We start from the raw sequence: 20,504 nt of genomic DNA, 5'->3' as shown, positions 1-20,504 counted from the left end.
GCTGAAACTCTAATACTTTGGCCACTTGATGCGAAGAACTGACTCATTTGAAAAGACCCTGGTGCTGGGAAAGACTGAAGGCAGGAGGAGAAGGGGACAACAGAGGCTGAGATGGTTGGATGGCATCACCGACTCAATGGACATGAGTTTGAGTAAACTCCGGGAGTTGGTGATGGAGAGGGAGGCCTGGCGTGCTGCAGTCCATGGGGTTGCAAAGAGTCGGACATGACTGAGCGACTGAACTGAACTGAGGGATTGCCATGAGTTGTCAGTTGGTCCAGTGACCTCCCAGGGAAAAAAAAAAATCAGTCCCATGTAGACACCACCACCCACCACCACCCTGAACCCCACTGAACACACACACCAGAGTAGAATGCAGGCTATTGTGGTTCTTGAGCAGAGGAGACTGCAGGCTAACAAATGGGAGCTAGAATTCTTTAAGTATCAGTACCTAAAATGGCTTGAACCTCCTTTGGAGCCCCTATGAACAGAGAGAGAATGCATTTGAGTTGTCTTGTTCTTTGGATAACCCTGGTCTCTTCAACGGTCGGGTATGCAGACACGTGGGCAGAATGCTAGTCGTCTCTGTTGGGAAAAAGAACTAGCAGCCTAGGAAAGGGCAGACTCTTCTGGTCTCTGTTGCTGGTCGACTGGGATGCCTCCAGAGAGGAGGAAGAAAGGCAGGACGACCTGCTGGGAAACAAGGGTGGATGGGAAGTAAGGTATGGTCCCCTTTCTCCATACCCCTCCCCCAATCTGGAGGCAAATCACCATCTGAATAGAGATATTTCCCAATAAGCTCCTGGAACCCTTCCTTTTATTAACCCACTTGTAAGAAAATGTTATGACCGTGCCTCAGCCCCTCATCTTGCCAGGCTGGGCAAGCAGATCATTATATTACAATTTATAAATAGAAAATAAAATAAAATAATCGAGTGGGGCTGAGGCACTGGGAATAAGAGGAAAAACAGTCCTCGTCAAGGAGTACCCATCATCAACCCCACCTACCTAGGACCCAACCTCTCAATTAGAGGTTGCCCCGAAACCATCTCATCAGTTTTCTCCCTAACCCTCCCCCCCATCAGCATCTTCTGCTGCGCATATCCCCGGATCTCAGCCCGCACGCTCGTGTTTAGGCGGGTGCCACGAGGTTTCTATGCCTGGAACGCTCAGTCCAGCAGCTCCTCAGCCAAGCGATAGAGGAACCGAGAGTACCAATGCATGCCAGTCGGCTGGACGGCCCCGCCCGGAAGCAGCGCCCCCAGCGCGTGCAGCAGGCGCAGAGGAGCAAAGGCGCGGTGCGCCCACTGGTGACTCTCCAGAACCGCGTAGCATGAGGCCAGGACATCGTTGACCAGCAGCGTCCCGTGAGCTGTGAGCGGTGCGAAAACGCCCACGGCTTCCTCCCGCGCCACGCGGGCCACGCGCGCCGGCCGAAGGGCGTCCCCGCCCGGCGCCAGCACCGAGTCCCCCGCGCGCAACCGGCGCGCGAACACCGGCGCAAAGTCGCCTGGCGCAGGCGCTGGCCCCCGAGCCGCGAACACCAAGTGCCAGGGCGTGAGCAACAGCTTGCGCGGGGGCCGCTCGGTCTCCACTGCTACGAAGGAGGCCCGGCGCTGCAAGTCCCGGTCCAGGAAGAGCAATACGGGCGTGGGCACCACCCGGCCGGCCGCGTCTGCCGCCAGCACCCAGTCCCCGCGATGCAGCTCCCGCAGCCCCTTCCGCTCGCCGCTCCGCAGGCGCACGGTGGCATTTCCCGGAAAGCAGCCGCCAGCCCTGACCGCCAGGGAGTTATCTGCGAGGAACAATCAGAGAGAGAGGACTGAAGACCAGCGGTTCCAGAATGTTAGTAAAGATTCTGAAGGACGTGGGTCAAGCTCAGGACAGACCACCAATCCCGGAACAACAAGCACGTTCCCCCGGATCGGGTCCCAACCGGGTAGAAATGGAAGGCTGGTTTAACAACGCTAACGCCTCTTTGGTCTCCCCTAGGGTCGCAAGCGGGTTGTGCACCCTCAGTTTCCCGAAGGGACCTCACCACCCACCCTCTACTGTACCGGCTTTGACCGACACGTGGACATGGTTGCGGGACTCGTAGTAGACCCAGTCGAAGCCGGCTTCCACAGCCAGGCGCGCCAGCAACCCATACTTGTTGCGGTCGCGGTCGGATGTGGTGATATCCAAGGCACGTCCTTCGTAATGAAGTGAGTCCTGCGCGTGGTGGCCGTCCTCGTCCCAACCCTCGGTCACCCGTAGGCGCACTCCGGGCCACATGTTCATCACGGCTATGGCCAGCGCGTTCACCCGCTCCTTACAACGCTGGCGGGGAATAAAGTCAGTCTGCTCAGTACCACGACCACCACCACGGGGGCAAAAGCGACCTGGACGGGAGAGTTGATTCTTGTTTTCCCGACGCCCCCCCACCCCCGCTTCCACTACCTCCTAGATTTTGAGTGCCCTGGGGAAGTGAGAATCTGAATGGGTGTAGTCGTTAATCGACGCCCTCCAGGGCGGCTTTGCGACCTACGGAGTCACCCTGAGTTTGAAAGGGAGCGTCCAAACCTAGTTCTTTCCCCTACTTTTGATTTCTGCCCTTCATCCCTAGTTGTTCTGGAACCTCAGCTCCACCTGGCAGAGGGCAAGAGAGCGGGTGGGAGCTTGGTGAAGGAAGGGCTGAGCAGCCTAGCTCCGCGAGAGGAGCCCCTGTTTTAGCCTGGCCCCCGCCCCAAGGCCCGGCTGCCCTCCCTCCTCCTGATTCATCTTTTGTTTCGTTGCCTTCCCTGGCACCGGGCACCGCTTCCTTCCTTCCTTCCTCCTCCTCCTTTCAGCCCCTAGCATTAACCCTTTCGTGGTGCGAGTACCCCCCACAGAGGTGCCCAAGCGGAGCCGTGCGGGATCTAGGCTACTGGAAAAAGGGCTGGGGTGGCGGGGGCTGCGCGAAGTACAATGGCCATTCTCCGGGATGACTTAACCGAACGAGAATCCCGGGCCGAGGCCGGGGACGCGCCGGGAGAAGCGGACTCAGCAGCTCCATCCACAAAGGCGCTTTTCAGCCGCCCCGGCTCAGGGAGAGGAAAGGGCAGAAAGCCGCGCCCCCCATCCCAGCTCCGGCCCGCCGGGTCCCCTCCCCCAGCGCAGCCAGCCCTCCCAGTTCCAGCTCAGGCTTTGCCAGCCCTTGAGAGCCCCCCATCGCTCGGTCTCTTGTTCCAGGGGCCGTGCAGAAAGGCGTGGGAGTAGCACCTGAGACTAACGCGAGCTGCCCTTGCGCGGATCTGGGGGGCCCCCTGCAGGGTGGGAGTGGAGAGGAGGAAAAGCAGCCGCGGCTGGGAGCCTGCACCGGGGGAGGGAGACCACGGTTATCTCGCCTGCTCCAGTCTGGGAGCCGAGAGACCTTGGCGCGCACCACAGCACGGACCTCACGGGAGGAGGCGCAGAGGACCGCTTCCTTTTCTTCTCCCCGCTCGGGTCTCTCCTCGGACTTGGATTTTTCCTAACTGGCCAGAGGGACATTTCTTTCCCCACTGCCCTTCTTTCCCGAGTCTTCTACACCTCCGCAGGGTTGGAGAGGAGGGGAGGGGGAAGACAGGAAAAGTGGTAACTCCTTCCAACTTTTTGTCGTCTTGTCCCCTACGGAGGCCCTGAGGCCTTGACCTGCGGGGGCAGCAGCCCAGTGCAGAGCCAACTCAATGAAGGCCTTTTGCAGCCAGGGTGTGGGAGATAAGCAGGACGAAGGGGGTTCCCGGGCCTGTCAGAAATTCTCCTGGTCCTGTCTCTTGTTCTGCCCCCTCTGCTGCAGGTGGAAGCGCGAGGAAAGGGCCAGGATACTCCATGACCAAGGAGGGAAGGCATTTCCCCTTCCCAATCTCTGGGTAGGTAAGGCTTCAGGGAATTCTTTCTCCCCTGGACAGGTTTTCCTAACAAAGTAACCTGGAAAACTATGGCAGTTAATCAGAGGAAATCCGTCCCCTTCCCGCTGCCCCCACCTTCCCACTCCATACACAATTAGGTGGTGTAATGGAAAGTGTATAGGACTTAGAATCAGGAGTCCTGAATTCTAGACTCAGCCACGCCACTAATTAGTTTTAAGACTTTGATTAAATCACTTTTCCTCCTGGGGCCCAGCTCGGAGATGTAAAAATGGGAGGTGGAGGATGGAAGAATGTGACCTCCAAGTTTCCTTCCAGCTCTGACAGTTGAGATCACAGGCCAGAGGTGGTCCCTCTCCTCACACCCTAGGTTGTTGGTTAGGTTCTGGTCTGCAGCAGATGCTCAATACATAGTCGTTGAATTCATTTTAACCCTTTAATTCCAAGGAAAGTCCTTTTGAGGGACACGGGAACCCTTTGGGTCTCAGGTGGGTCCATCTATTCTTCCCATTGGAGATTGCTTTTCCCTCCAGGACAGTCGTTTAGACTCTAGATAGATAGCTTTACCCCAGTTCTGGGATGCCTGCCCATACCAAAGACAACTCCTGCCCAGCCCCTCCTCAGGTAGATGGCCCTGATGATCTGTCCCTTGGTCACCACTTTGCCAGCCCCTTCAGTTTCTTTGGCCCTTGAGCTTTAACATTACCAGGTCAGGAGCCAGGCTAAGGGTAGAGCTCTGTCTGCTGCCTAGCCAGCTCCTGGCCCCCAGCTCACCCCAGCCCTTCCTGCCTGGCTCGGTTGCTGACCCCCGGTCCACGCCTCAGCCATTTCCCGTCTCGCCTGCCGCCATCCTCCTTTCCCCGCCCTCCCTGTCTCTCCCAGCTTCACTCTCACTAGTCCCTCCTCCCCCTCCCCAGCCCAGCCTCTCCTCTCTGGATCCCTCTGGATCACTAAAGCCAGCCAGCAGAGGTGTTCTTTTTTTTGGGGGGGGGGGGCGGGGTAAGAAGTGGAGGTAGGTCCTTGAGATCAAAGTCTCTATAGATGAAACTCAGCTCAACACCCCTCCCCCGCAGCTGCCAGAGGAGAGCAGAGAAATTGACATGCCCTCGAGCAGGTGGGGAGAGGCCCTCCTTACCTCGGTCATCAGGCGGTCTGCACCACTGTTCTCCTCATCCTTGAAGATGATGTCGGGGTTGTAGTTAGGCACCAGGTCCCGGAAGCGCTCAGAACCTCTTGTCACCCTCCCCTCAGCCGGCCCACTGGCGCCCAGGGTCCGCTCGGGCACGCTGGGCACAAACTGCTTGTAGAGCAGCGGCACGAGCTGTTTGCGCACGTAGCGGCGCCGGCCGACAGGTCCCCGGCCCGGCCCGCAGCTCTGAGCCGGCAGCGCCAGAAGTGCCAAGCAGCACAGGGGCACCAGACTGGCCGGCAGCGCCATAGATGCAGCGGACTCGGGCCAAAAGGGAACGTTCTTGTCTTCACCAGCTCGCCCGTCACTTGGGCATCTCCCCAGGCACCACAGAGCGCAGCAGGCAGAGCTGCCCCCAGAGTGCCCTAGAGCTCTGTGGCTCTACGCACCTGGCTGCTGCTAGCTCTGCCTACATACCCTTGGGGGGTCTGGAACCTGCTACTGACGGGCCATCATAGCAGGGAAGGGGGGGTCGTGGGTAAGTGCCAACCCTGCCGGGCTCTGCCGCCTGGCTCCGGAGCTGCCAGAACGCCCCGGCTCCGCCTTAAGTGGCCCCTGGCCCCGCCCCCCGCCCTTCTCCCAGGACTGTCCCGCCCCCTCCCACCGGGGCGGGGGCTCTAGCCCGCCACCGCTAGTCCACTTCATTTCCATCCTGGAACCCAGGCAGGCACCTGCCTCGGAAATTCTAGCAGCTTTAATCTTTGGCTGCCTGGATAAGCATCCTTCTACCTCTAAGCCTATGTGTGGCACCAAACCATCCTCCTCTGATACTTGAATTAGATCTTTGCTCTCCCCAAGCCTACCCTGACAGCGCGTCCCCTACTATCATCTAGGAGGTATGGGATCCAATTTCTGCCCAAGGCCAATAAAGCCCTTTGGGCACACAACTCCTTTCTCTGTGTCCTCCCCCAGCTTCCCCCACTTCCATCTCTCCTCCTTAGCAGAACCAGGACTGGAAGAGATGGGTACCAGAGAACCCTTTTCCCTGGTAGCTTTGTAGTCTTCTGCTAGGAGCTTCCTCAGAATCAGGAACAGACCTTCATAATGATAGTCTGGTTCAGGACTTCAAACTTTTGTCCCCTCTCTTATCCTTGCCAGATACCCAGTTTGTGGATTGGAAACTGCTGGAGGACAGCAGGTACTTAAAGTCATAGTCTCTAAACAGGCTGATGATCACTTCCCTTTACCTTCCATCAGGGCATCTTATTAGGGCTTCCCTGGTGGCTCAGATGGTAAAGAATCTGCCTGCAATGCAAGAGACCCAGGTTCAATTCCTGGGTTGGGAAGATCCCCTGAAGAAGGGAATGGCTACCCACTCTAGCATTCTTGCCTGGAGAATTCCACTGATAGAGGAGCTGGGCAGGCTACAGTCCACGGGGTTGCAAAGAGTCAGAAATGACTGAGCGACTAACATACACACACACAAAGCATCTCTTTATCTTTTTCCTTCTCCAAACCTTCTGGAGCTCTGCTTCTAGCCATTCAGGTCTCTCTCATGTCAAAGGCTTTGAAGTTGCAACACTTTACCCATTAATCTACTGTCATTTAGAAGTCTTTCTCTAAGAAGCCTTCCCTAATGTACTGACACTGGACCTGTTTCCTTGAGAACGAGAAATTAACCACCATTCATTGAAGTATGGTATTAAAATTATGTCACCCTTATCAGGGGGCTTCCCAGGTGGCACTAGTGGTAAAGAACCTGCCTGCCAATGCAGGAGACCTAAGAGACGCAGGTTCAATCCCTGGGTCAAGAAGATCCCCTGGAGAAGGGAATGGCACCCACTCCAGTATATTTGCCTGGAGAATCCCATGGACAGAGGAGCCAGGTAGGCTACAGTCCATACAGTCGCAAAGAGTGACTGAAGCAACTTAGCACGCACGTACATAAACACGCACCCTTACTAGACAAAGTAATTCTTAAATACAAACTTAGCTGAGTGCCTGGCCTATAGTAGGTGTTCAGCGAGTATGTGTGGCAACTACATTCTTTTCCTGTATGCCATACTCATTCAGCTCTATGGCTAGTATTCATAGTAACCTGTGTACCTTAGATAATAGCAGCCCTTCCTCAAGTAACTGGCTTGCCATTTGCAAAAAAAAATAGCTGCAGTAACCATGCACACAGTGACTAAGAGGTGAATGTGCCGCTGGAAGTTGTGCAATGTACAATCTGCATAACCATGAGCAGAAACATTGTCCCTACCCCCAACAGAGCAAGAGGGCTTGCAGAATATCCATGGCACTGATAGCCTCTGGAAATACAGAGTTAGGGTCTTCTCAGAGGTAGGAATCACAAACTTTTGTCAGGCATCTCCTTCTTTTACCTCTTCCTATGCTGATGCCCATTCACCCCCAATAACCAAAGCACCCAAGAAATAAGGCTTGGGTATAAGGAAAAGTCAGGTGACCAGCAAGGTTGTAGCAAGGCCAAGGGAGGAGGAGCTTCCCACTGCCTGACTGTATGGCCTAACACTAGACCCAAGTCCCCAGAGGTCACTGAGAATGCAGGTAGAGGAGAGGCAAAGGATTGTGGGAAGGGCCCCTCTATTTCCCTCTGTAGACTCAGGACTGGTGTGAGCAAAGCTGTTCAAACAGACACAGAGACAGGACCTTTACAAAAACCAAAGAAAACCCTGGTATCAACTTTATTGCTGATGGTTGTGGCCTCTTTCTCCCTATGCCCTCGTCTCTCCGGCGGTCCACAGCCCCTCCAGGATAGCACAGTGCTTAGGCTCTGCTGGGCCAGAGGCAAGGGAAGACAATCTGCCTCCCAAGTTGGCCACTGGCTCTGACCCTCCCCTGCCCCCACCCCACCCTATTGCACATCAAATCATGTAAACATGGCTACGGGCATGGCCCTGAACAGCAGTGAGGCAGATTGACATGTAAACAGATTTGAGACCAGGAGCCAGACCCAGTCCCCAGCCCCACCCCATGCTGGGGCCCACAGTTAAATCTGGAGAAGCAAGGGGGCCTGGTCCCAAACTCTGGCTCAGATTGTGCAGCAGTGCAGAAGGCTCAGCTCCCCTCTGCCACCCGCCCTCTCAGATTCCAGGTCCTGAGGGCCACCCACCCCTGGGCGCCTCTCCAGGCTGGGCAGCAGATGGCAGTGTCCAGTTTTCTCCCACCCACCCCCAGCTGGAGGTCACTGGTGCTGGGTCTTCTTAGACACCCGGGGGAAACCAGAGACAGGCAACGGTAGTCTGTCCAGCCCTGGGGAAGAGGCAGGGGGGTAGTCAGAAGCAGGGTTTAGGCCAGTCCTCAGAAGCCACAGAATGGGTGGTGAGTATGCCATCTCCCCTGCTTAGGATGACCATGGTTCCAGAGAGTTCCACCTTACAACCACCCCACCAGCCTCGCCCTGACTCCCTCTCACCAAAGGCCCGGATCAGCTCTGCCCGCACAGCTGCCGTGAAGGTCTTCACCAGACAGAGAGTGGTGAGGCCCGCAAAGGCTGCATTGTAGAGGAACACGATGTAGAAATTGCCCAGCCAGTTGAAGCGTCCAAAGTCACCCAGCAGGTCAAAGCGAGTGAGCCCTGAAGTACAAAGGCCAGGATGGGAGGTAGGCTCCCAACCCTTCCCTGGCTCAGAGCCGAGCTTTCTGCTGCCTCCTGGTGGCTACATCTCAACACTGCAACTGATAGGTTGGCTTCTACACATTAGTTGTTCCTACATCCCAACTTTTCTCAGGGACAGTTCCGGGCTGTTGAAGCAAGTGTCAGCTGCTAGGCTTGCTCCAACTTCCCTTCCAGAGTCTGGTATCCTCTCCTGCAGTGTGTATGTGTCTGTGTGTGTTGGGGTTGGGGGGATCCCCTCTGGTTCCAGGTGTCCCAAAGAGCTCCCCGTGCCTGCTACTTGTTCCTGGGCCAGAAACCTCAAGCTGGTTACCAAGTGTTCTTTTTTAGTAGACAGATCAGTGTGGCGGCTAAGAAACTGGGCTCTTATTATGGCTGCTTTGGTTCATATCTGAACTCCACCCCATCTAACTGTGATCTGAAGCAACTTCCTTAAACGTCTGTGCCTCAATTTCTTCAACTATAAAGTAGGGAATTAAAAAAAACAAGTAGACAAAATAATGGAACTGTGAGAATTAAATGAGACAACACACATGAGGAACCATATGTGCCAGGCACTATTCCAACACTTACCGAGTCCCTAATAATAATAATAATTATCATAAATTAAAATTCTTGAGCCCCTTTCCCACTTAAAAAAATATTCCTACCAGCTTCCAACCTAAAAGGAACTAACTGCTGGATCCACAGGCCAAGTATCCTAAATCCCAAGGCATAAGTAGAAATGGTAGAGTAGAGAGAATATAAACTTAAAAACCAAATAGAACTGATTTAAATACTAAATAAGGCTTCCCTGGTGGCTCAGACAGTAAGGAATCTGTCTGCAGTGTAGGAGACCTGCGTTTGATTACTGGGTCGGGAAGATCCCTTGGAGAAGGAAAAGGCTACACACTGCAATATTCTTGCCTGGAGAATCCTATGGACAGAGGAGCCTGGCAGAATACAGTCCATAGGGTTGCAGAGAGTCGGACACAACTGATAAACATATAATAGATGGATGATAATGGCGGGGGAGGTGGGGAGCCTATGCAACTCCCCTACTACCTTGGGGTGAACACTTTTACCAGGTAATGCTCAAAAGTGTAACTAGTTTACCCCGAAGTAGTAAGGGAGTGGCATAGGTTCCCCATCTCCCCCACCATCATCTAGATCCTAGCTCTAAAGATAAATCGAGCTTAACATTTGATGCCCAGAGGTTCTGGCCTGACTCGGTCTTGCCTCAAGCTAGCTGTGTAACTCTGGGTAAATCAAGTAGCTCTCCTGTTTCTCATCTCTAAAATGAGAATGTTGGGACTTCCCTGGTGGTCCAGTGGTTAAGACTCAATATTTCCACTGCAGGAGGCATTGACTCAATCCCTGGTTGGGGAACTAAGATCCCACATGCCCTACAGGTGCAGCCAAAAGAAAAAAAAATGTTTATCAGATAATCCCCCAAAGAAAAATTTGGGGGAAAGTGGTGCTTCTTCACTGAAAAAATGGAAGTAAACAGGAGAGGCCATGGGATGTAGCAAATGGAAAAAATATGAACTTTGAAGCAATACTACTCTGAAGTCCAGCACAGCACTTTATAGAGCCTCTGTTACTTCATCTGTATAATGGAGGTAATACCTCCTCATAGGTTTGTTGTGGGAATCAGAGAGAGCAAGAATATAAGGGGTCTGCTTAGTACCTCAAAAGAAGCCAGTTCCCTTACCTCCTTTTGCTACTTACCCAGGGTTCGAGAGAAGACAGGAAGTGCTGAGCTTAGAACCAGGAGACAGACACAGTTCCCAATTATCTGGGTGGCAGTGAGGAAAGGGGAGGTTAGGGTCACAGAGCTGCCAGCACTGAGTGCCCAGGTATGCCCCCAGGATGCTTCCTCCACTTCCGTCTGGCAGGTTCCCAGCTACCTGCATCATGGCCTACCTGCGTCATGGCCGTGTCATGCCATCTGGGCCGCAGTCCCCGGAAGAGTGGAGAGCTGTAGAAGCCCACGACCGAGGAGACCATCAGGTAACTGCCACTGGGTTAGGGAAGAACTGACCCACTCCCAAGGATCAACACCTTGTCTCAGAGGACGGCCCTCTCTTCCCCCAGCCCTCCTTTTGAATCAAGTGTTTTTCTTCTTTCTGAACCTCAGGCTGGCCAAGTCTTGCCCACTTCCCCCTCACTCCCACTGTGGCTCTGCCCAGAGCCCCAGAGGAGACGGGTTTGAAGAAGAGAGGCAATGGTGGATTTCCAGAAGGATACAAGATAAGGATGACCTGAATGACGGCACCAAAGGAGCCCAGCTTGGAGAAGGAGACCTGGCCCAGGGAGGCACCCTGAGGGACAAAGAGGTGTCACTGTGCAGCACTCCCCATCGTCATCACCACCACCAGCGCCTGGCCTCCCCTCTGGCCTCCCCTTCTGCCCCCTCACCCAGCCTTGCTTAGGCCCTCCCCAAAATGATGTGGTGGGTAGGTGGGAGGGCAGCCCGGTACCTGCATGCCCCGGGGCATGGCAGCCTCGTCGATGAGCAGCTCCAGGATGTGGATGGCCACAGTCAGCACAGACAGGCCCTGTGGGAGGTGAGGCCATGGGCTCCCACCCCGGTCCCAGCCCACAGATGTGTCCAGAGTTGAGAATGTTAAGAGCAGCCTGTCTGGTCCATCATTTTCGGTTTTCAGTTAGCTGTGTGGGACCTCCCAAAGGTCCATGCTAGCAACAGAGCACCTTTGAGAGTATCTTATAGCGGACTTACAGGTACAGATGCAAAAAGCCCAAATAGTTTTGTTTGTTTGTTTGGGGTGTTTTTGGACGTGCCACACAGCTCATGGGATATTAGTTCCCCCAACCAGGGATCGAACCCATGCCCTCTTCAGTGGAAGTGCAGAGTCTTAACCACTGGATTGCCAGGGAGGTCCCGTGCATGCGTGTGTGCTAAGTCACTTTAGTCGTGTCTGACTCTTTGTGACCTTATGGGCTGTAGCCCACCAAGCTCCTCTGTCCATGGGGATTCTCCAAGCAAAAATACTGGAGTGGATTGCCATGCCCTCCTCTGGAGATCCTACTAACTCAAGGATCGAACCTGCATCTCTTATGTCTCCTGGATTGGCAAGCAGGTTCTTTACTACTAGCACCCCCTGGGAAGCTCCAAGGGAAGTCCCCAAAAGGCAAAATAGAAAAATATACATCTTTCTCCAAACCAATAAGACTTATTTCTTTCCAAGTCCACAATGTAGCAAGTTGAGGGGATGGACTGGATTTTAACCTTTTTTTCATCCCAGAGCAAACCTGCATAATGGCTTGTGTGGCCTTGGGTAAATTCTTTAACTTCTGTCTCTTCATCTACAAAATGGGGACTGATGTGCTTCGCAAAAGTAGGTACTCGTTGAGAGGTAGCTACTATTATTGAAGGAGGTCCGTGCACCTCCTTCCTCTTTCCTGCGAAGGGCTAAAGTACTCAAGGTGTGCCACTGCCCACCCACCCCACCAAGTCTGGTGTACGTACTGTTAGCACCAGCAAGCACAGCATGGCCAGAGGGTAGCCCAGGTTCCGCTGCCAGGCTGAAGCCTTCTGCCGCTTCTCTGTGCGGGAATAGAAAAGCAGTTTGCAAGGGCCTGGAAGGAGGAGCTTCTCTCCTTGGGGAAAGCCAGACATCCCAATGCCTACCAACCCACATACCCAGCAGGACCCTCTGTGTCTGCAGAGCCAGAACCTGTCTGTGCAGCAGTTCCATGTCCAAGGGCAGCCAGCAGGAGGTGGGATCTGGGGGCAGAGAAGATGGTGCTGTCCCCCAGTCCCGCCACCCCGGCCCAAGCCACGCCCATCGTGCCAGCTGGGAAGGACTGTGTCTCACTACAAATCCTGCGGGTCAAAGCTGCTTCCTCAAAGGCTGAGCAGTGCAGCTGCTCCTCCAGGTCCTCCAGGAGCTGTGGGCGTAGGGAAAGGGAGGGATGGACTATCAGAGGCTCCTTGATCACAAGAGCCCAGGAGAACCCTGCTCACCTTAAGGATCCATTGTCCTTTTCCTGGCCCTTCCCCCTCATTCACCACCCTGTGACCAGTGACCTTATCCAGTCCCTCCCAACTGTCTTGTGTTCAGCTTTGTGTGTTTGGGGACCAGCTCCAGATGTTGGGGGTCAAGGATACAGGAGCCAGCAAAGGTTGTGGCCCTCTGCAAGGTGTGCACAGAACAGCTGGACAGTGGCTTCACAGACGGGCTCCAGCTCTTCAGAAAGCTCCCCAGGCGGGGTCCAAGGACGAGGAGCACTACATACCCGGGGCTTGACCAGCAGCTTCCCAGTGACCGAGAACATGCGGGCGAGACCCAGTGGAGTGCACACTGTGGGGACAGGAGGCAGTCACCACCAGAGCCTGCTCTCTACCGCCTGCCCCACCCGGACCTTCATTCCATCCTCTACCTGGGGTGCTCTGGCCCCAGGACATTCCCCATTCCCTCCCAGGCTCTGGACACTCACCCAGGAGCAGCAGGACCCCAAGGAAGGAGATGCAGGAGTAGAGGTAGGGGAGGTAGTACTCCCAGAATTCTAAAGATTTAAAAAAAAAAAAAGGACTGTCAGCCCATCTCTCTCCTCCTGCTTACTGGGGGCTGACAGGCCCCAGAGACCAGGCAGAGGCACAACACCAAAGTCTATAGGGCCGAGGTAAGTCATGAAGATAAGGAAAACTGGCTGGCAGGAGAGGGAGTGGCAGAGACTACAGCAAACGGCAGATCCTCAGCCCTCTCTAAAGGGCACAGCCACTCTTTGGCCCGAGTCACTGGGGCCTAGTGTGGCCAGATCCTCAACCTGCTTAAGCACAACCAGAAACTTGGATATCAGTGTGAAATCTCCCAATTTCAACGGACTCATGTTTTTATTTTAACTCATTGCATGGGCCCAGTGGAACACTTCCACACGTTAGATGTGGCCTGAAACCCATCAGTTTTGAAACTTCAGTCTAAGGGAGAAGGTCCCAACTTTCGCCACCTTAGAGGGATACATTCGTTCTAGACAGAGGAACATGAGCTGGCTGAGGGATGGGGAGGAAGCTGGTCTTCTCACCATAGAGGGACTCCCTGCTGGCCTTGTTGTTGTCCACAATGGCAGAGGCTACCCACACCATGCCCAGGACCAGCAGCGTGAGGAGCATCAGCATCACCACCGTCTCATAGACCCGGGCCAGGACACCCTATGGGAGGAGGCAGTAGGTTTCGGGGGTGGGGAGGGCAGTGTGGGGAAGGAAGGAGACAGGGCAGATGGCAGCCTGGCTTGGGAACCAGAGAGGACTGGATTCAGGAGGCAGCAGACGGTGTTTCCTTCTTATTCTGCTTAGTTACTCTGTCCTCCTACCTTACAATCTGGGGCCATTCCCTCTACTGGATATTCTTCATTTGCAATCCCCCTACCCAGACCCCTTCTCCATCCTTGTCTTGCCCTGGGAAGCTGACCCCTGAGGTCTGCATCACACAAGCTCTTTGCCCTCTTGGGACTTTCCTGGCAGTCCAGTGGTTATGAGTCTGTACTTCCACTGCAAGGGGCATGGGTTCAATTCCTGGACTGGGAACTAAGATTCCACAAGACACTTGAAAAAAAAAATCAAGCTCTGGTTTTTTGTTCATCTTGCCCAATGGGGAGGGCTGGCAGGAGAGTGTAAGGTAGGAAGACAGAGAGGCCAGGGTGTTTTTTCTGTGTTTCCTCCCACCTTTGGCACCTCTGACACTAACTCCTCTCTTGGGTGGTCACACCTCTTCAGCTTCAACTATCAGTGGGTTCCAGAAATTATTTCTTCCTTCGGCTCCCTCAGGCCTAGGGATAGTAACAACTTCCTGTTGTCACAAGTGCCTCAAGCTCCTCAGTGCTGACTAAACCTCTGCAAATAGTCTCTTCATTAAAACCTCTTCAGTTGAACCATCTCAGTGGAATTCTGTTTCCGGTCTGCATTGATTGATTGATACATTCCCCGACTCACCTTTCTGGAGCCAGCAAAGCCCTCCGACTCAGTGAAGAAATATGCAAAGGGCATGAGGAAGATGAGGGACAAGTTGGAGAAGAGAAAAACAAGGTTCCAGAGGCCTAGTGCAAAAAAAGAAAAGCAGAGATGGTCATTAAGGGGGACGCCCCAACCCACTGAGGACTGACCATGTGACAAGGCAAAGTGGAAGGGATGGGGTGATCTATGACTGACTAGCCCCAGGCTGTCTGTGTCTGCCTGACCTGATCTGCTCCCCGTCCCCACCCTCAGCTGCAACCAGCATCAACGCACCATGGATGAGGGAGCCGTTGAGCCACTGGATGTAGTAGTTCCGAGGCAGGGAGAGCAGCACCTCATTGCTGATGATAGAGAAGGGCAGGAGCAGGACAGCACCCAGGGCGACTGCCAGGGTGAAGGTGCACAGCTCGAGCCTGGACAAAGAAGAGGCAGTGCCCCTGCTTAGCTCAGACATTCACTTCCCTGGACCCAAGAAGCCCCATTCATCCCATGGGCTCCTGTGACTCCTCCTAGAACCAGCTGGAGCAATGACAGACCCAGGGAAAGAGTTGGCACTCAACCTGCTGCCTTGTACCCCAGCCTTCACCTTCAGGAAAGTCTCGGCACGTGGGATGGGCACATGGGAACCTGGACACCAGCCATGTCACTTGCCCAGACTGTCCCCAGGAATGCGGTCTTCCTGCAATGTCTGTAGGGTGTGCCAGGCATGATGCCAAGATAATGGGCCTGACTTCTCTGCTCACCTCAGGGATGTGATTTCTAAGCCTGGAGAGAGTAGGGTCACCCCCTATGCATAAGGGCACTAAGGCAAAGGGAGACAAGGGGAGTTGAAACCCAGCTTCACAGCCAAGACCTGTGTCCTAGATTGCATCAGCTCAAAAGAAGGGACACTTATCTAGTTGGTCCATGAGGGATGAGAGTGGGAGTTGCCTTTTAATTTGTTGTCTGTTGAACCAGAGGAGTCATTTCTATATTTTTCTCTATAGGTGCTAGTGGATAATAATAGCCTACAGTTAGGGCCATCCTCTCAGAACCAAGCAAGCCCCACCCTTGGGGGTTCCACCTTCCCTATCCCCTGGCGTTTCCCTCAGTCTGCATCCCTACCCCACCCCTTCTCCAATGGCTGCTAGGAGGTGGAGCCAAGTTGGAGCTGCTTCCGGTGACTCAGGCCCCCAGCAGACAATTCCTGGCCAAGAGACTCCTTGAAGTTCCCAGCCAAACCAGGCAGACAGGAAGAGCAGCTTCTCCAAGCGTCCCCAGGATGGTGTAAAGCCGGAAAAAGGGAGAAATAGGGCGGAAGCAGAAATTGTTTCTGACGTTTCACTCTCTCCCTGCTCCCAGGGCCTCACTAGATCCCAGCTTCAAAGGCTACCAGTGCCAGGTGTTGGGGCAGCAGCAGTACTTACGCAATCTTGTTGACTGTGGCATCTTCTTCATCTACTACAAAAGACAGGGGCATGGGGAAAAGGCAGGTCATCAGTGGGCAGCTCTGGGAACCATCTGTGTTGCACAGTGCCCTCCTGCTCCCTCCCTGTCCCCTGAAGAGGGGCCTGGGCCCAGCGAGGCAGAGCTGGACAGGAGGCTCAAGAGAGCTCACACTATGAACCCCACGATCCACTCTGCCGGGGTGGCAGCTTAAAGATCAGTGGTCCCAGGAGGTGAGAGCATGAAATTCCCCCACTTCCCTCCTTCCCCAGATCTTCACCATCGGTTCCTCTTTGTAAGCTGAAAATACAATAAATGACCAGTCTGTGAGCTTGGTTACATCAGTGGCAAGGCACAGTGAAGGGAAATGGGGAGGGGGGTTGGAAATCACAGAGAAAGTCCCCAGGGGAATCACACTGAGGAGTAGCTGCCTTCTTGGCTGAGAGTGCATGAAGCCATCTGGAGGGGAGGAAAGAGTCAGGCCAGGACCAGAAGATCTGGAGTTAGGAACTGGGACAAGTGCGTCCCCCTCAGTCACAGAATGCCTACTGAAAGCCTTAATATGAATTCTCTGCAAAGAGAAAGGTCGCCGTCACCACTGGGGGGAGGTCTCTGGTCCTGGGTGTAGGAGCACTAGGAGAGGACATGACAGAGCTTGTGCCCATGACAACATTCACCCTGCAGTTGCCCTGCTGAGGTTCACAGAGAGTTTTCATGTTAGCCATCATATTTGGTCCACACAATAACAATGGACTGGGTAGAAACTGTTAGGCTCATTTCATTCTGTAGAGAATGAAACTGAGGTCATAAAAGTTACATGACTGGCCCTCCTTCTAGACTCTCCACTATACCACCTTGTCCCTGCCTATGGAAGAAGGGAGGCAGAAGCTCAAGAACAGACACCTCTACTTTCCCAGCAAGCAACACAGCCCTCTTCCCCTGAGGCTGGTGCCATAGCAACAGGAACACTGGCAGAGGGCAGGCAGGAGGGAGGGAAGTCACAGGTACCTGTGGTAAACTCAGCAGGCTTCTTGAAGCGGGTCAGGGCGATGTGGCAGAGGATGTAGAGAGTTGCAAACAGCAGTGTTGAGATCTAAGGCAGAAAGTGAGCAAGATGAAAAGCTCTAATCCCCAAACGTTTCACAACTCCAGTGGCCTCTCTGTTAACTCCATGAGGACACTTTCCCCAAACTAGACTCCATACATCCAGGGGTTCCATCTTTCTCCCCAGTACTTCCTTCTAATCAAGGCCTCAGGGGCTGACCCATGCACTTGGGGACAGAGCACCATGTCCAGCTATATGAGGGTTCTTTCCCTGGGAGAAAATATTTTCAGCTGAACCCTGGTTGGTGCATGAGAAGAGAAGACTCCTAGAGATGCACATATCCACACATCTGAAAAAGGCCACAGAACCAGAGGGGATTTCTTCCTAGCACATAATTGGAAAAGCAAATTTGAAGGGAAGAAGGGGATGTCTTCATTGTCCTGGCACTCCACTCCCTCCACTTCCACCTTGATCCAAGCTCCAGGAGAGAATAAGTAGGAATCATATTCCTAGGCAAACTCAGAGCTTCTACTCTGTTTATTCAGGGGCCCTAAAAGATCAGGTCTGCTCTGGGCCAAACCAGAGTCTCTTTCATGCCCTGCCCATAATAGTAGGCTTTAATTGGGGTTCCACATCTATAAAGCTTCTAGAGCTGGGATCAAAACCTTTAAAAGCTATCAATCCATGGTCCCTACCTAAAGTGATTTCCAGCTCCCAGGGTAGGTCTCTCAGGGTCTGTCCCATGCCCTTGATGACTAGTCCTCCAATGGACAGTTATGACAGGACTCGGCCAGGTAATCCTACACACACATACATTCCCACCCTACCTCAAGTAAGCTGCTATTGCCCAGTGGAGGAGCCACTGGTCACCTTGGCTCCACAATCAGGGTCAGAGTATCTTGAGATGTTATTGTGTTTGAAGTGGGCCAAGAAGGCAGGATCAGTCTCAAAGGTGCTCCAGTCCCCAAGAGAAGCTGACCCTATGGGGAATCTGCATACAACTATCTATGCAAAGAGAGAAGACACAGACCCCAGGAGAAATATGGGTCTAGAACAAAACTGTGGCTTTTAACAGTAGGGAAGTAGAGCAGAATGAGCCACTTAGATTTCAACTCCAAGGTTTTTACTGCCTAGTGCTCTGCCCTGGGCGTGCGTAATAATCAGGAAGGCGGGAGGGTTCAAAAGGTCAGGCTGGAGTTCCGTGCAGGTCCAGCAGAGGCTAGGTGATTCTCTAAAGCAGGGGATTGGAGCCAGGTGGGAGAGGTACTAGAAGCCCTCAGGATGCCCTTGAACAGCGCTGACATCCTCAGCTAATGGGACTAAAGGAGGGAACGACATCCAGGAGGCTGCTTCTCTCTCCCCTCCCTGTTCTCTAGGAAAGTGGGCCTCTGGCTCTCCATTGTCTCAAGGCCTGGATATGACTCCAGGAAATGCCCAACCCTGCCGTGTGCAACTCTCCACTAAGAAAAGCACAAGGAAAGCTTTCTGAAAGCAGATCTGGAGTTCCCACACACGGACTGATAAACTCGCTACTTTTCAGTCCTCACAGATAAAGGCAGACCTAGTTATGCCTGGGCTCACTTTAGCCCTCCTCCAATCTGAGGCTGCCCAGGGCAGACTGGAGCCGAGTCTGAGAAAAATGAAGGACGACCCCTGCAGTGGGTCCTCCACTCACTAACTTCTATTCTTCTAAACCTTTCCCTTTAGTATTTGGGGGTGAGGGCTACCCTGGGGAGCTCTCGGGAAGGAGAGGAGAAAGGAAAGATATGAGAGTTTAGAGCAGACACAAGAAAGATGCGATGCCCTAAGCTCCCCTGGGTGCCCCTGGCCCAGAAGTGAGGAGTCCCTCGCTGTGTGACAGTTTCAGCTGTTACTGTAGGTGGCAGTGAGCGAGTAAGGAAAGCAGCCAGGAGCCCTCCTCGGTCGCACCGGGGGCAACCCTTCAGAGGAAATCCCTGAATGGCCGCGAACCTAGGAAACTGGGCTTGCAGGGTCTCTAACAAAACACCAATAAAGGAGAGGAAAAGAAGGGGACACTTTAGTTGTTCTCCATTTCTACACGGTAGAATCTACCCCAGGAAGAGTCCTTTCCTCCAAAGTGAGAAACCCACCAAAGTTCCCTGTTCATCTCCCCTTCATCAAACATCATTTGGGTTTGAGAAGTAGTTGTAAACAAGCCTTCCCCAAGTTAAACCCATCCCTCTGCGACCATCTGACTGAGATCGGAAGACTCACCAGATTCCCAGACACGTGAAGACCCGTACTCGGAACACGGGCGCGGGGGGAGGCGGGGGCAGGAGGGAGGGGCGTGTAGAGGGGAGGAACGGAAACCGATCGGCTTTGTTTATCGCGCAGCAACTCAGCTGGAGCCGATCTAGGGATTCGCCAGCCCGAGCATTAGCCGGACCAGGGCTCTTGGTCGCTCGCCTCTGGACCAAGCAGGGTCTGCCGGCGCTGTGCCCAGGGGGGTCTCACTCCGATCCGGACGTCTCCCTCTCCCGCGACACCCTTGCTTCTCCCCAACTTGGTCCTACCCTTCCAGCCCGGGTCCCGGACTCACAATGCACTCGCGGACCCGCTCGTGGAATAGCTGCTCTCGCACGGATAGCACTTCGTAGTCAGCTCCTTCCATACTCTGCTCAGCATGACTGGGGCTGGGGTGTGTCCGGGCCCGGGGAGGACCAGCGGCGATGAAACCGCCGCCGCCAAGCACCCGGACCCAGCGAAGGAGCCTTACCTTGCAGCCTGTGACGGAAACTCGGGGTAATCTGGGGCTCAGATTCTGTCGTATGAGCGCCCCGCCCTTAAAGGGGCAGGCACCAGCTGGCCTCGTTTTAAAGGGCCCCGGTTCCCCTCTGCTCCCTCCCCTTTAAGGTCAGGCTTTCAGTATAGTTCCAACGCAAACACTCGCCAACTGGCAAGCTAAGGGGAAGCGTAGTCTTAGTTCTATTTTACAAGAGGCCGAGTGACGACACAACGGATGGGCGGGATAATTCTAGGGAGCGGAACTCATTGGCTTCTAGGGAGCTGCCACTCTTCGCTAGAGGAACGCTGATAGGCTGGCCCCGTGGAAAGAGGCGGGATCTTTGGGGCCTACCGATGCTCCTTATAAAACTAAGTAACTGCCTTTTTCACCTCCCTTAGTTGATAAGCGACCAGTGTGACCTTGGCAAAATGAGCCATTTGAATCACGCCAGCCAGGTGGGATGTGAGAGCACCATAGGGGTTCTGAAAGGTACCGCTGCTCAGTAACCCAAGATCCATAGTAGCATTTTCTGAAAGTGTTTTTGTTGGGGCGAGGAACCCTCTGCCGCCAAGAAATGTTCACTCAGTCACTTTTGTGGGAGCCCCTGTGTGTGCTGGAACAAATACCAAAGAAAATGGAATAGAAAGCTACAGAAGTATCCACCTGAAGCTTTGTGAGGAAATGCCCACAGGGGATCAGG

General features: G+C 53.9%; 2 protein-coding genes across 5 annotated transcripts; both read right to left on the bottom strand.

Annotated features, from left to right (window-relative positions):
* Positions 1–1,087: 1,087 nt before the first annotated feature.
* On the bottom strand, positions 1,088–7,553 carry DHH (desert hedgehog signaling molecule). The gene is made up of 3 exons (XM_055395823.2): positions 5,002–7,553; positions 2,058–2,319; positions 1,088–1,795 (listed from the first exon to the last, which is right to left on the bottom strand). Exons 1-3 carry the CDS (start codon positions 5,302–5,304, stop codon positions 1,170–1,172), a joined length of 1,191 nt encoding a protein of 396 aa, XP_055251798.1. The 5' UTR covers positions 5,305–7,553; the 3' UTR covers positions 1,088–1,169.
* A 113-nt stretch (positions 7,554–7,666) lies between these two features.
* Positions 7,667–19,985, bottom strand: LMBR1L (limb development membrane protein 1 like). Of its 4 annotated transcripts, XM_088836942.1 has the most exons (18): positions 19,619–19,983; positions 17,929–18,063; positions 17,022–17,106; positions 15,995–16,028; positions 14,862–15,001; positions 14,568–14,671; positions 13,661–13,787; positions 13,076–13,144; positions 12,875–12,939; positions 12,454–12,526; positions 12,279–12,362; positions 12,105–12,181; positions 11,095–11,172; positions 10,862–10,935; positions 10,538–10,628; positions 10,343–10,409; positions 8,432–8,593; positions 7,667–8,268 (listed from the first exon to the last, which is right to left on the bottom strand). In XM_088836942.1, the coding sequence occupies exons 1-18, from the start codon at positions 19,688–19,690 to the stop codon at positions 8,201–8,203; spliced, it is 1,605 nt and encodes a 534-aa protein (XP_088693068.1). In that variant the 5' UTR covers positions 19,691–19,983; the 3' UTR covers positions 7,667–8,200. The 4 variants fall into 4 exon arrangements, with proteins under 4 accessions (XP_088693068.1, XP_055251796.2, XP_088693067.1 ...); XM_055395821.2 differs by lacking the exon at positions 17,929–18,063 and having other exon boundaries at positions 8,432–8,509; positions 19,619–19,985; XM_088836941.1 differs by lacking the exon at positions 17,929–18,063 and having other exon boundaries at positions 15,995–16,025; positions 19,619–19,982.
* Positions 19,986–20,504: the final 519 nt, after the last annotated feature.

The sequence above is a fragment of the Moschus berezovskii genome, chromosome 6 (assembly GCF_049115385.1).
Source record: "Moschus berezovskii isolate FMDL1 chromosome 6, NW_MosBer_1.0, whole genome shotgun sequence".
NCBI lineage: Eukaryota > Metazoa > Chordata > Mammalia > Artiodactyla > Moschidae > Moschus > Moschus berezovskii.
Note: the sequence above shows the minus strand (reverse complement) of the source record. Positions and strands in the feature narration are given on the sequence as shown.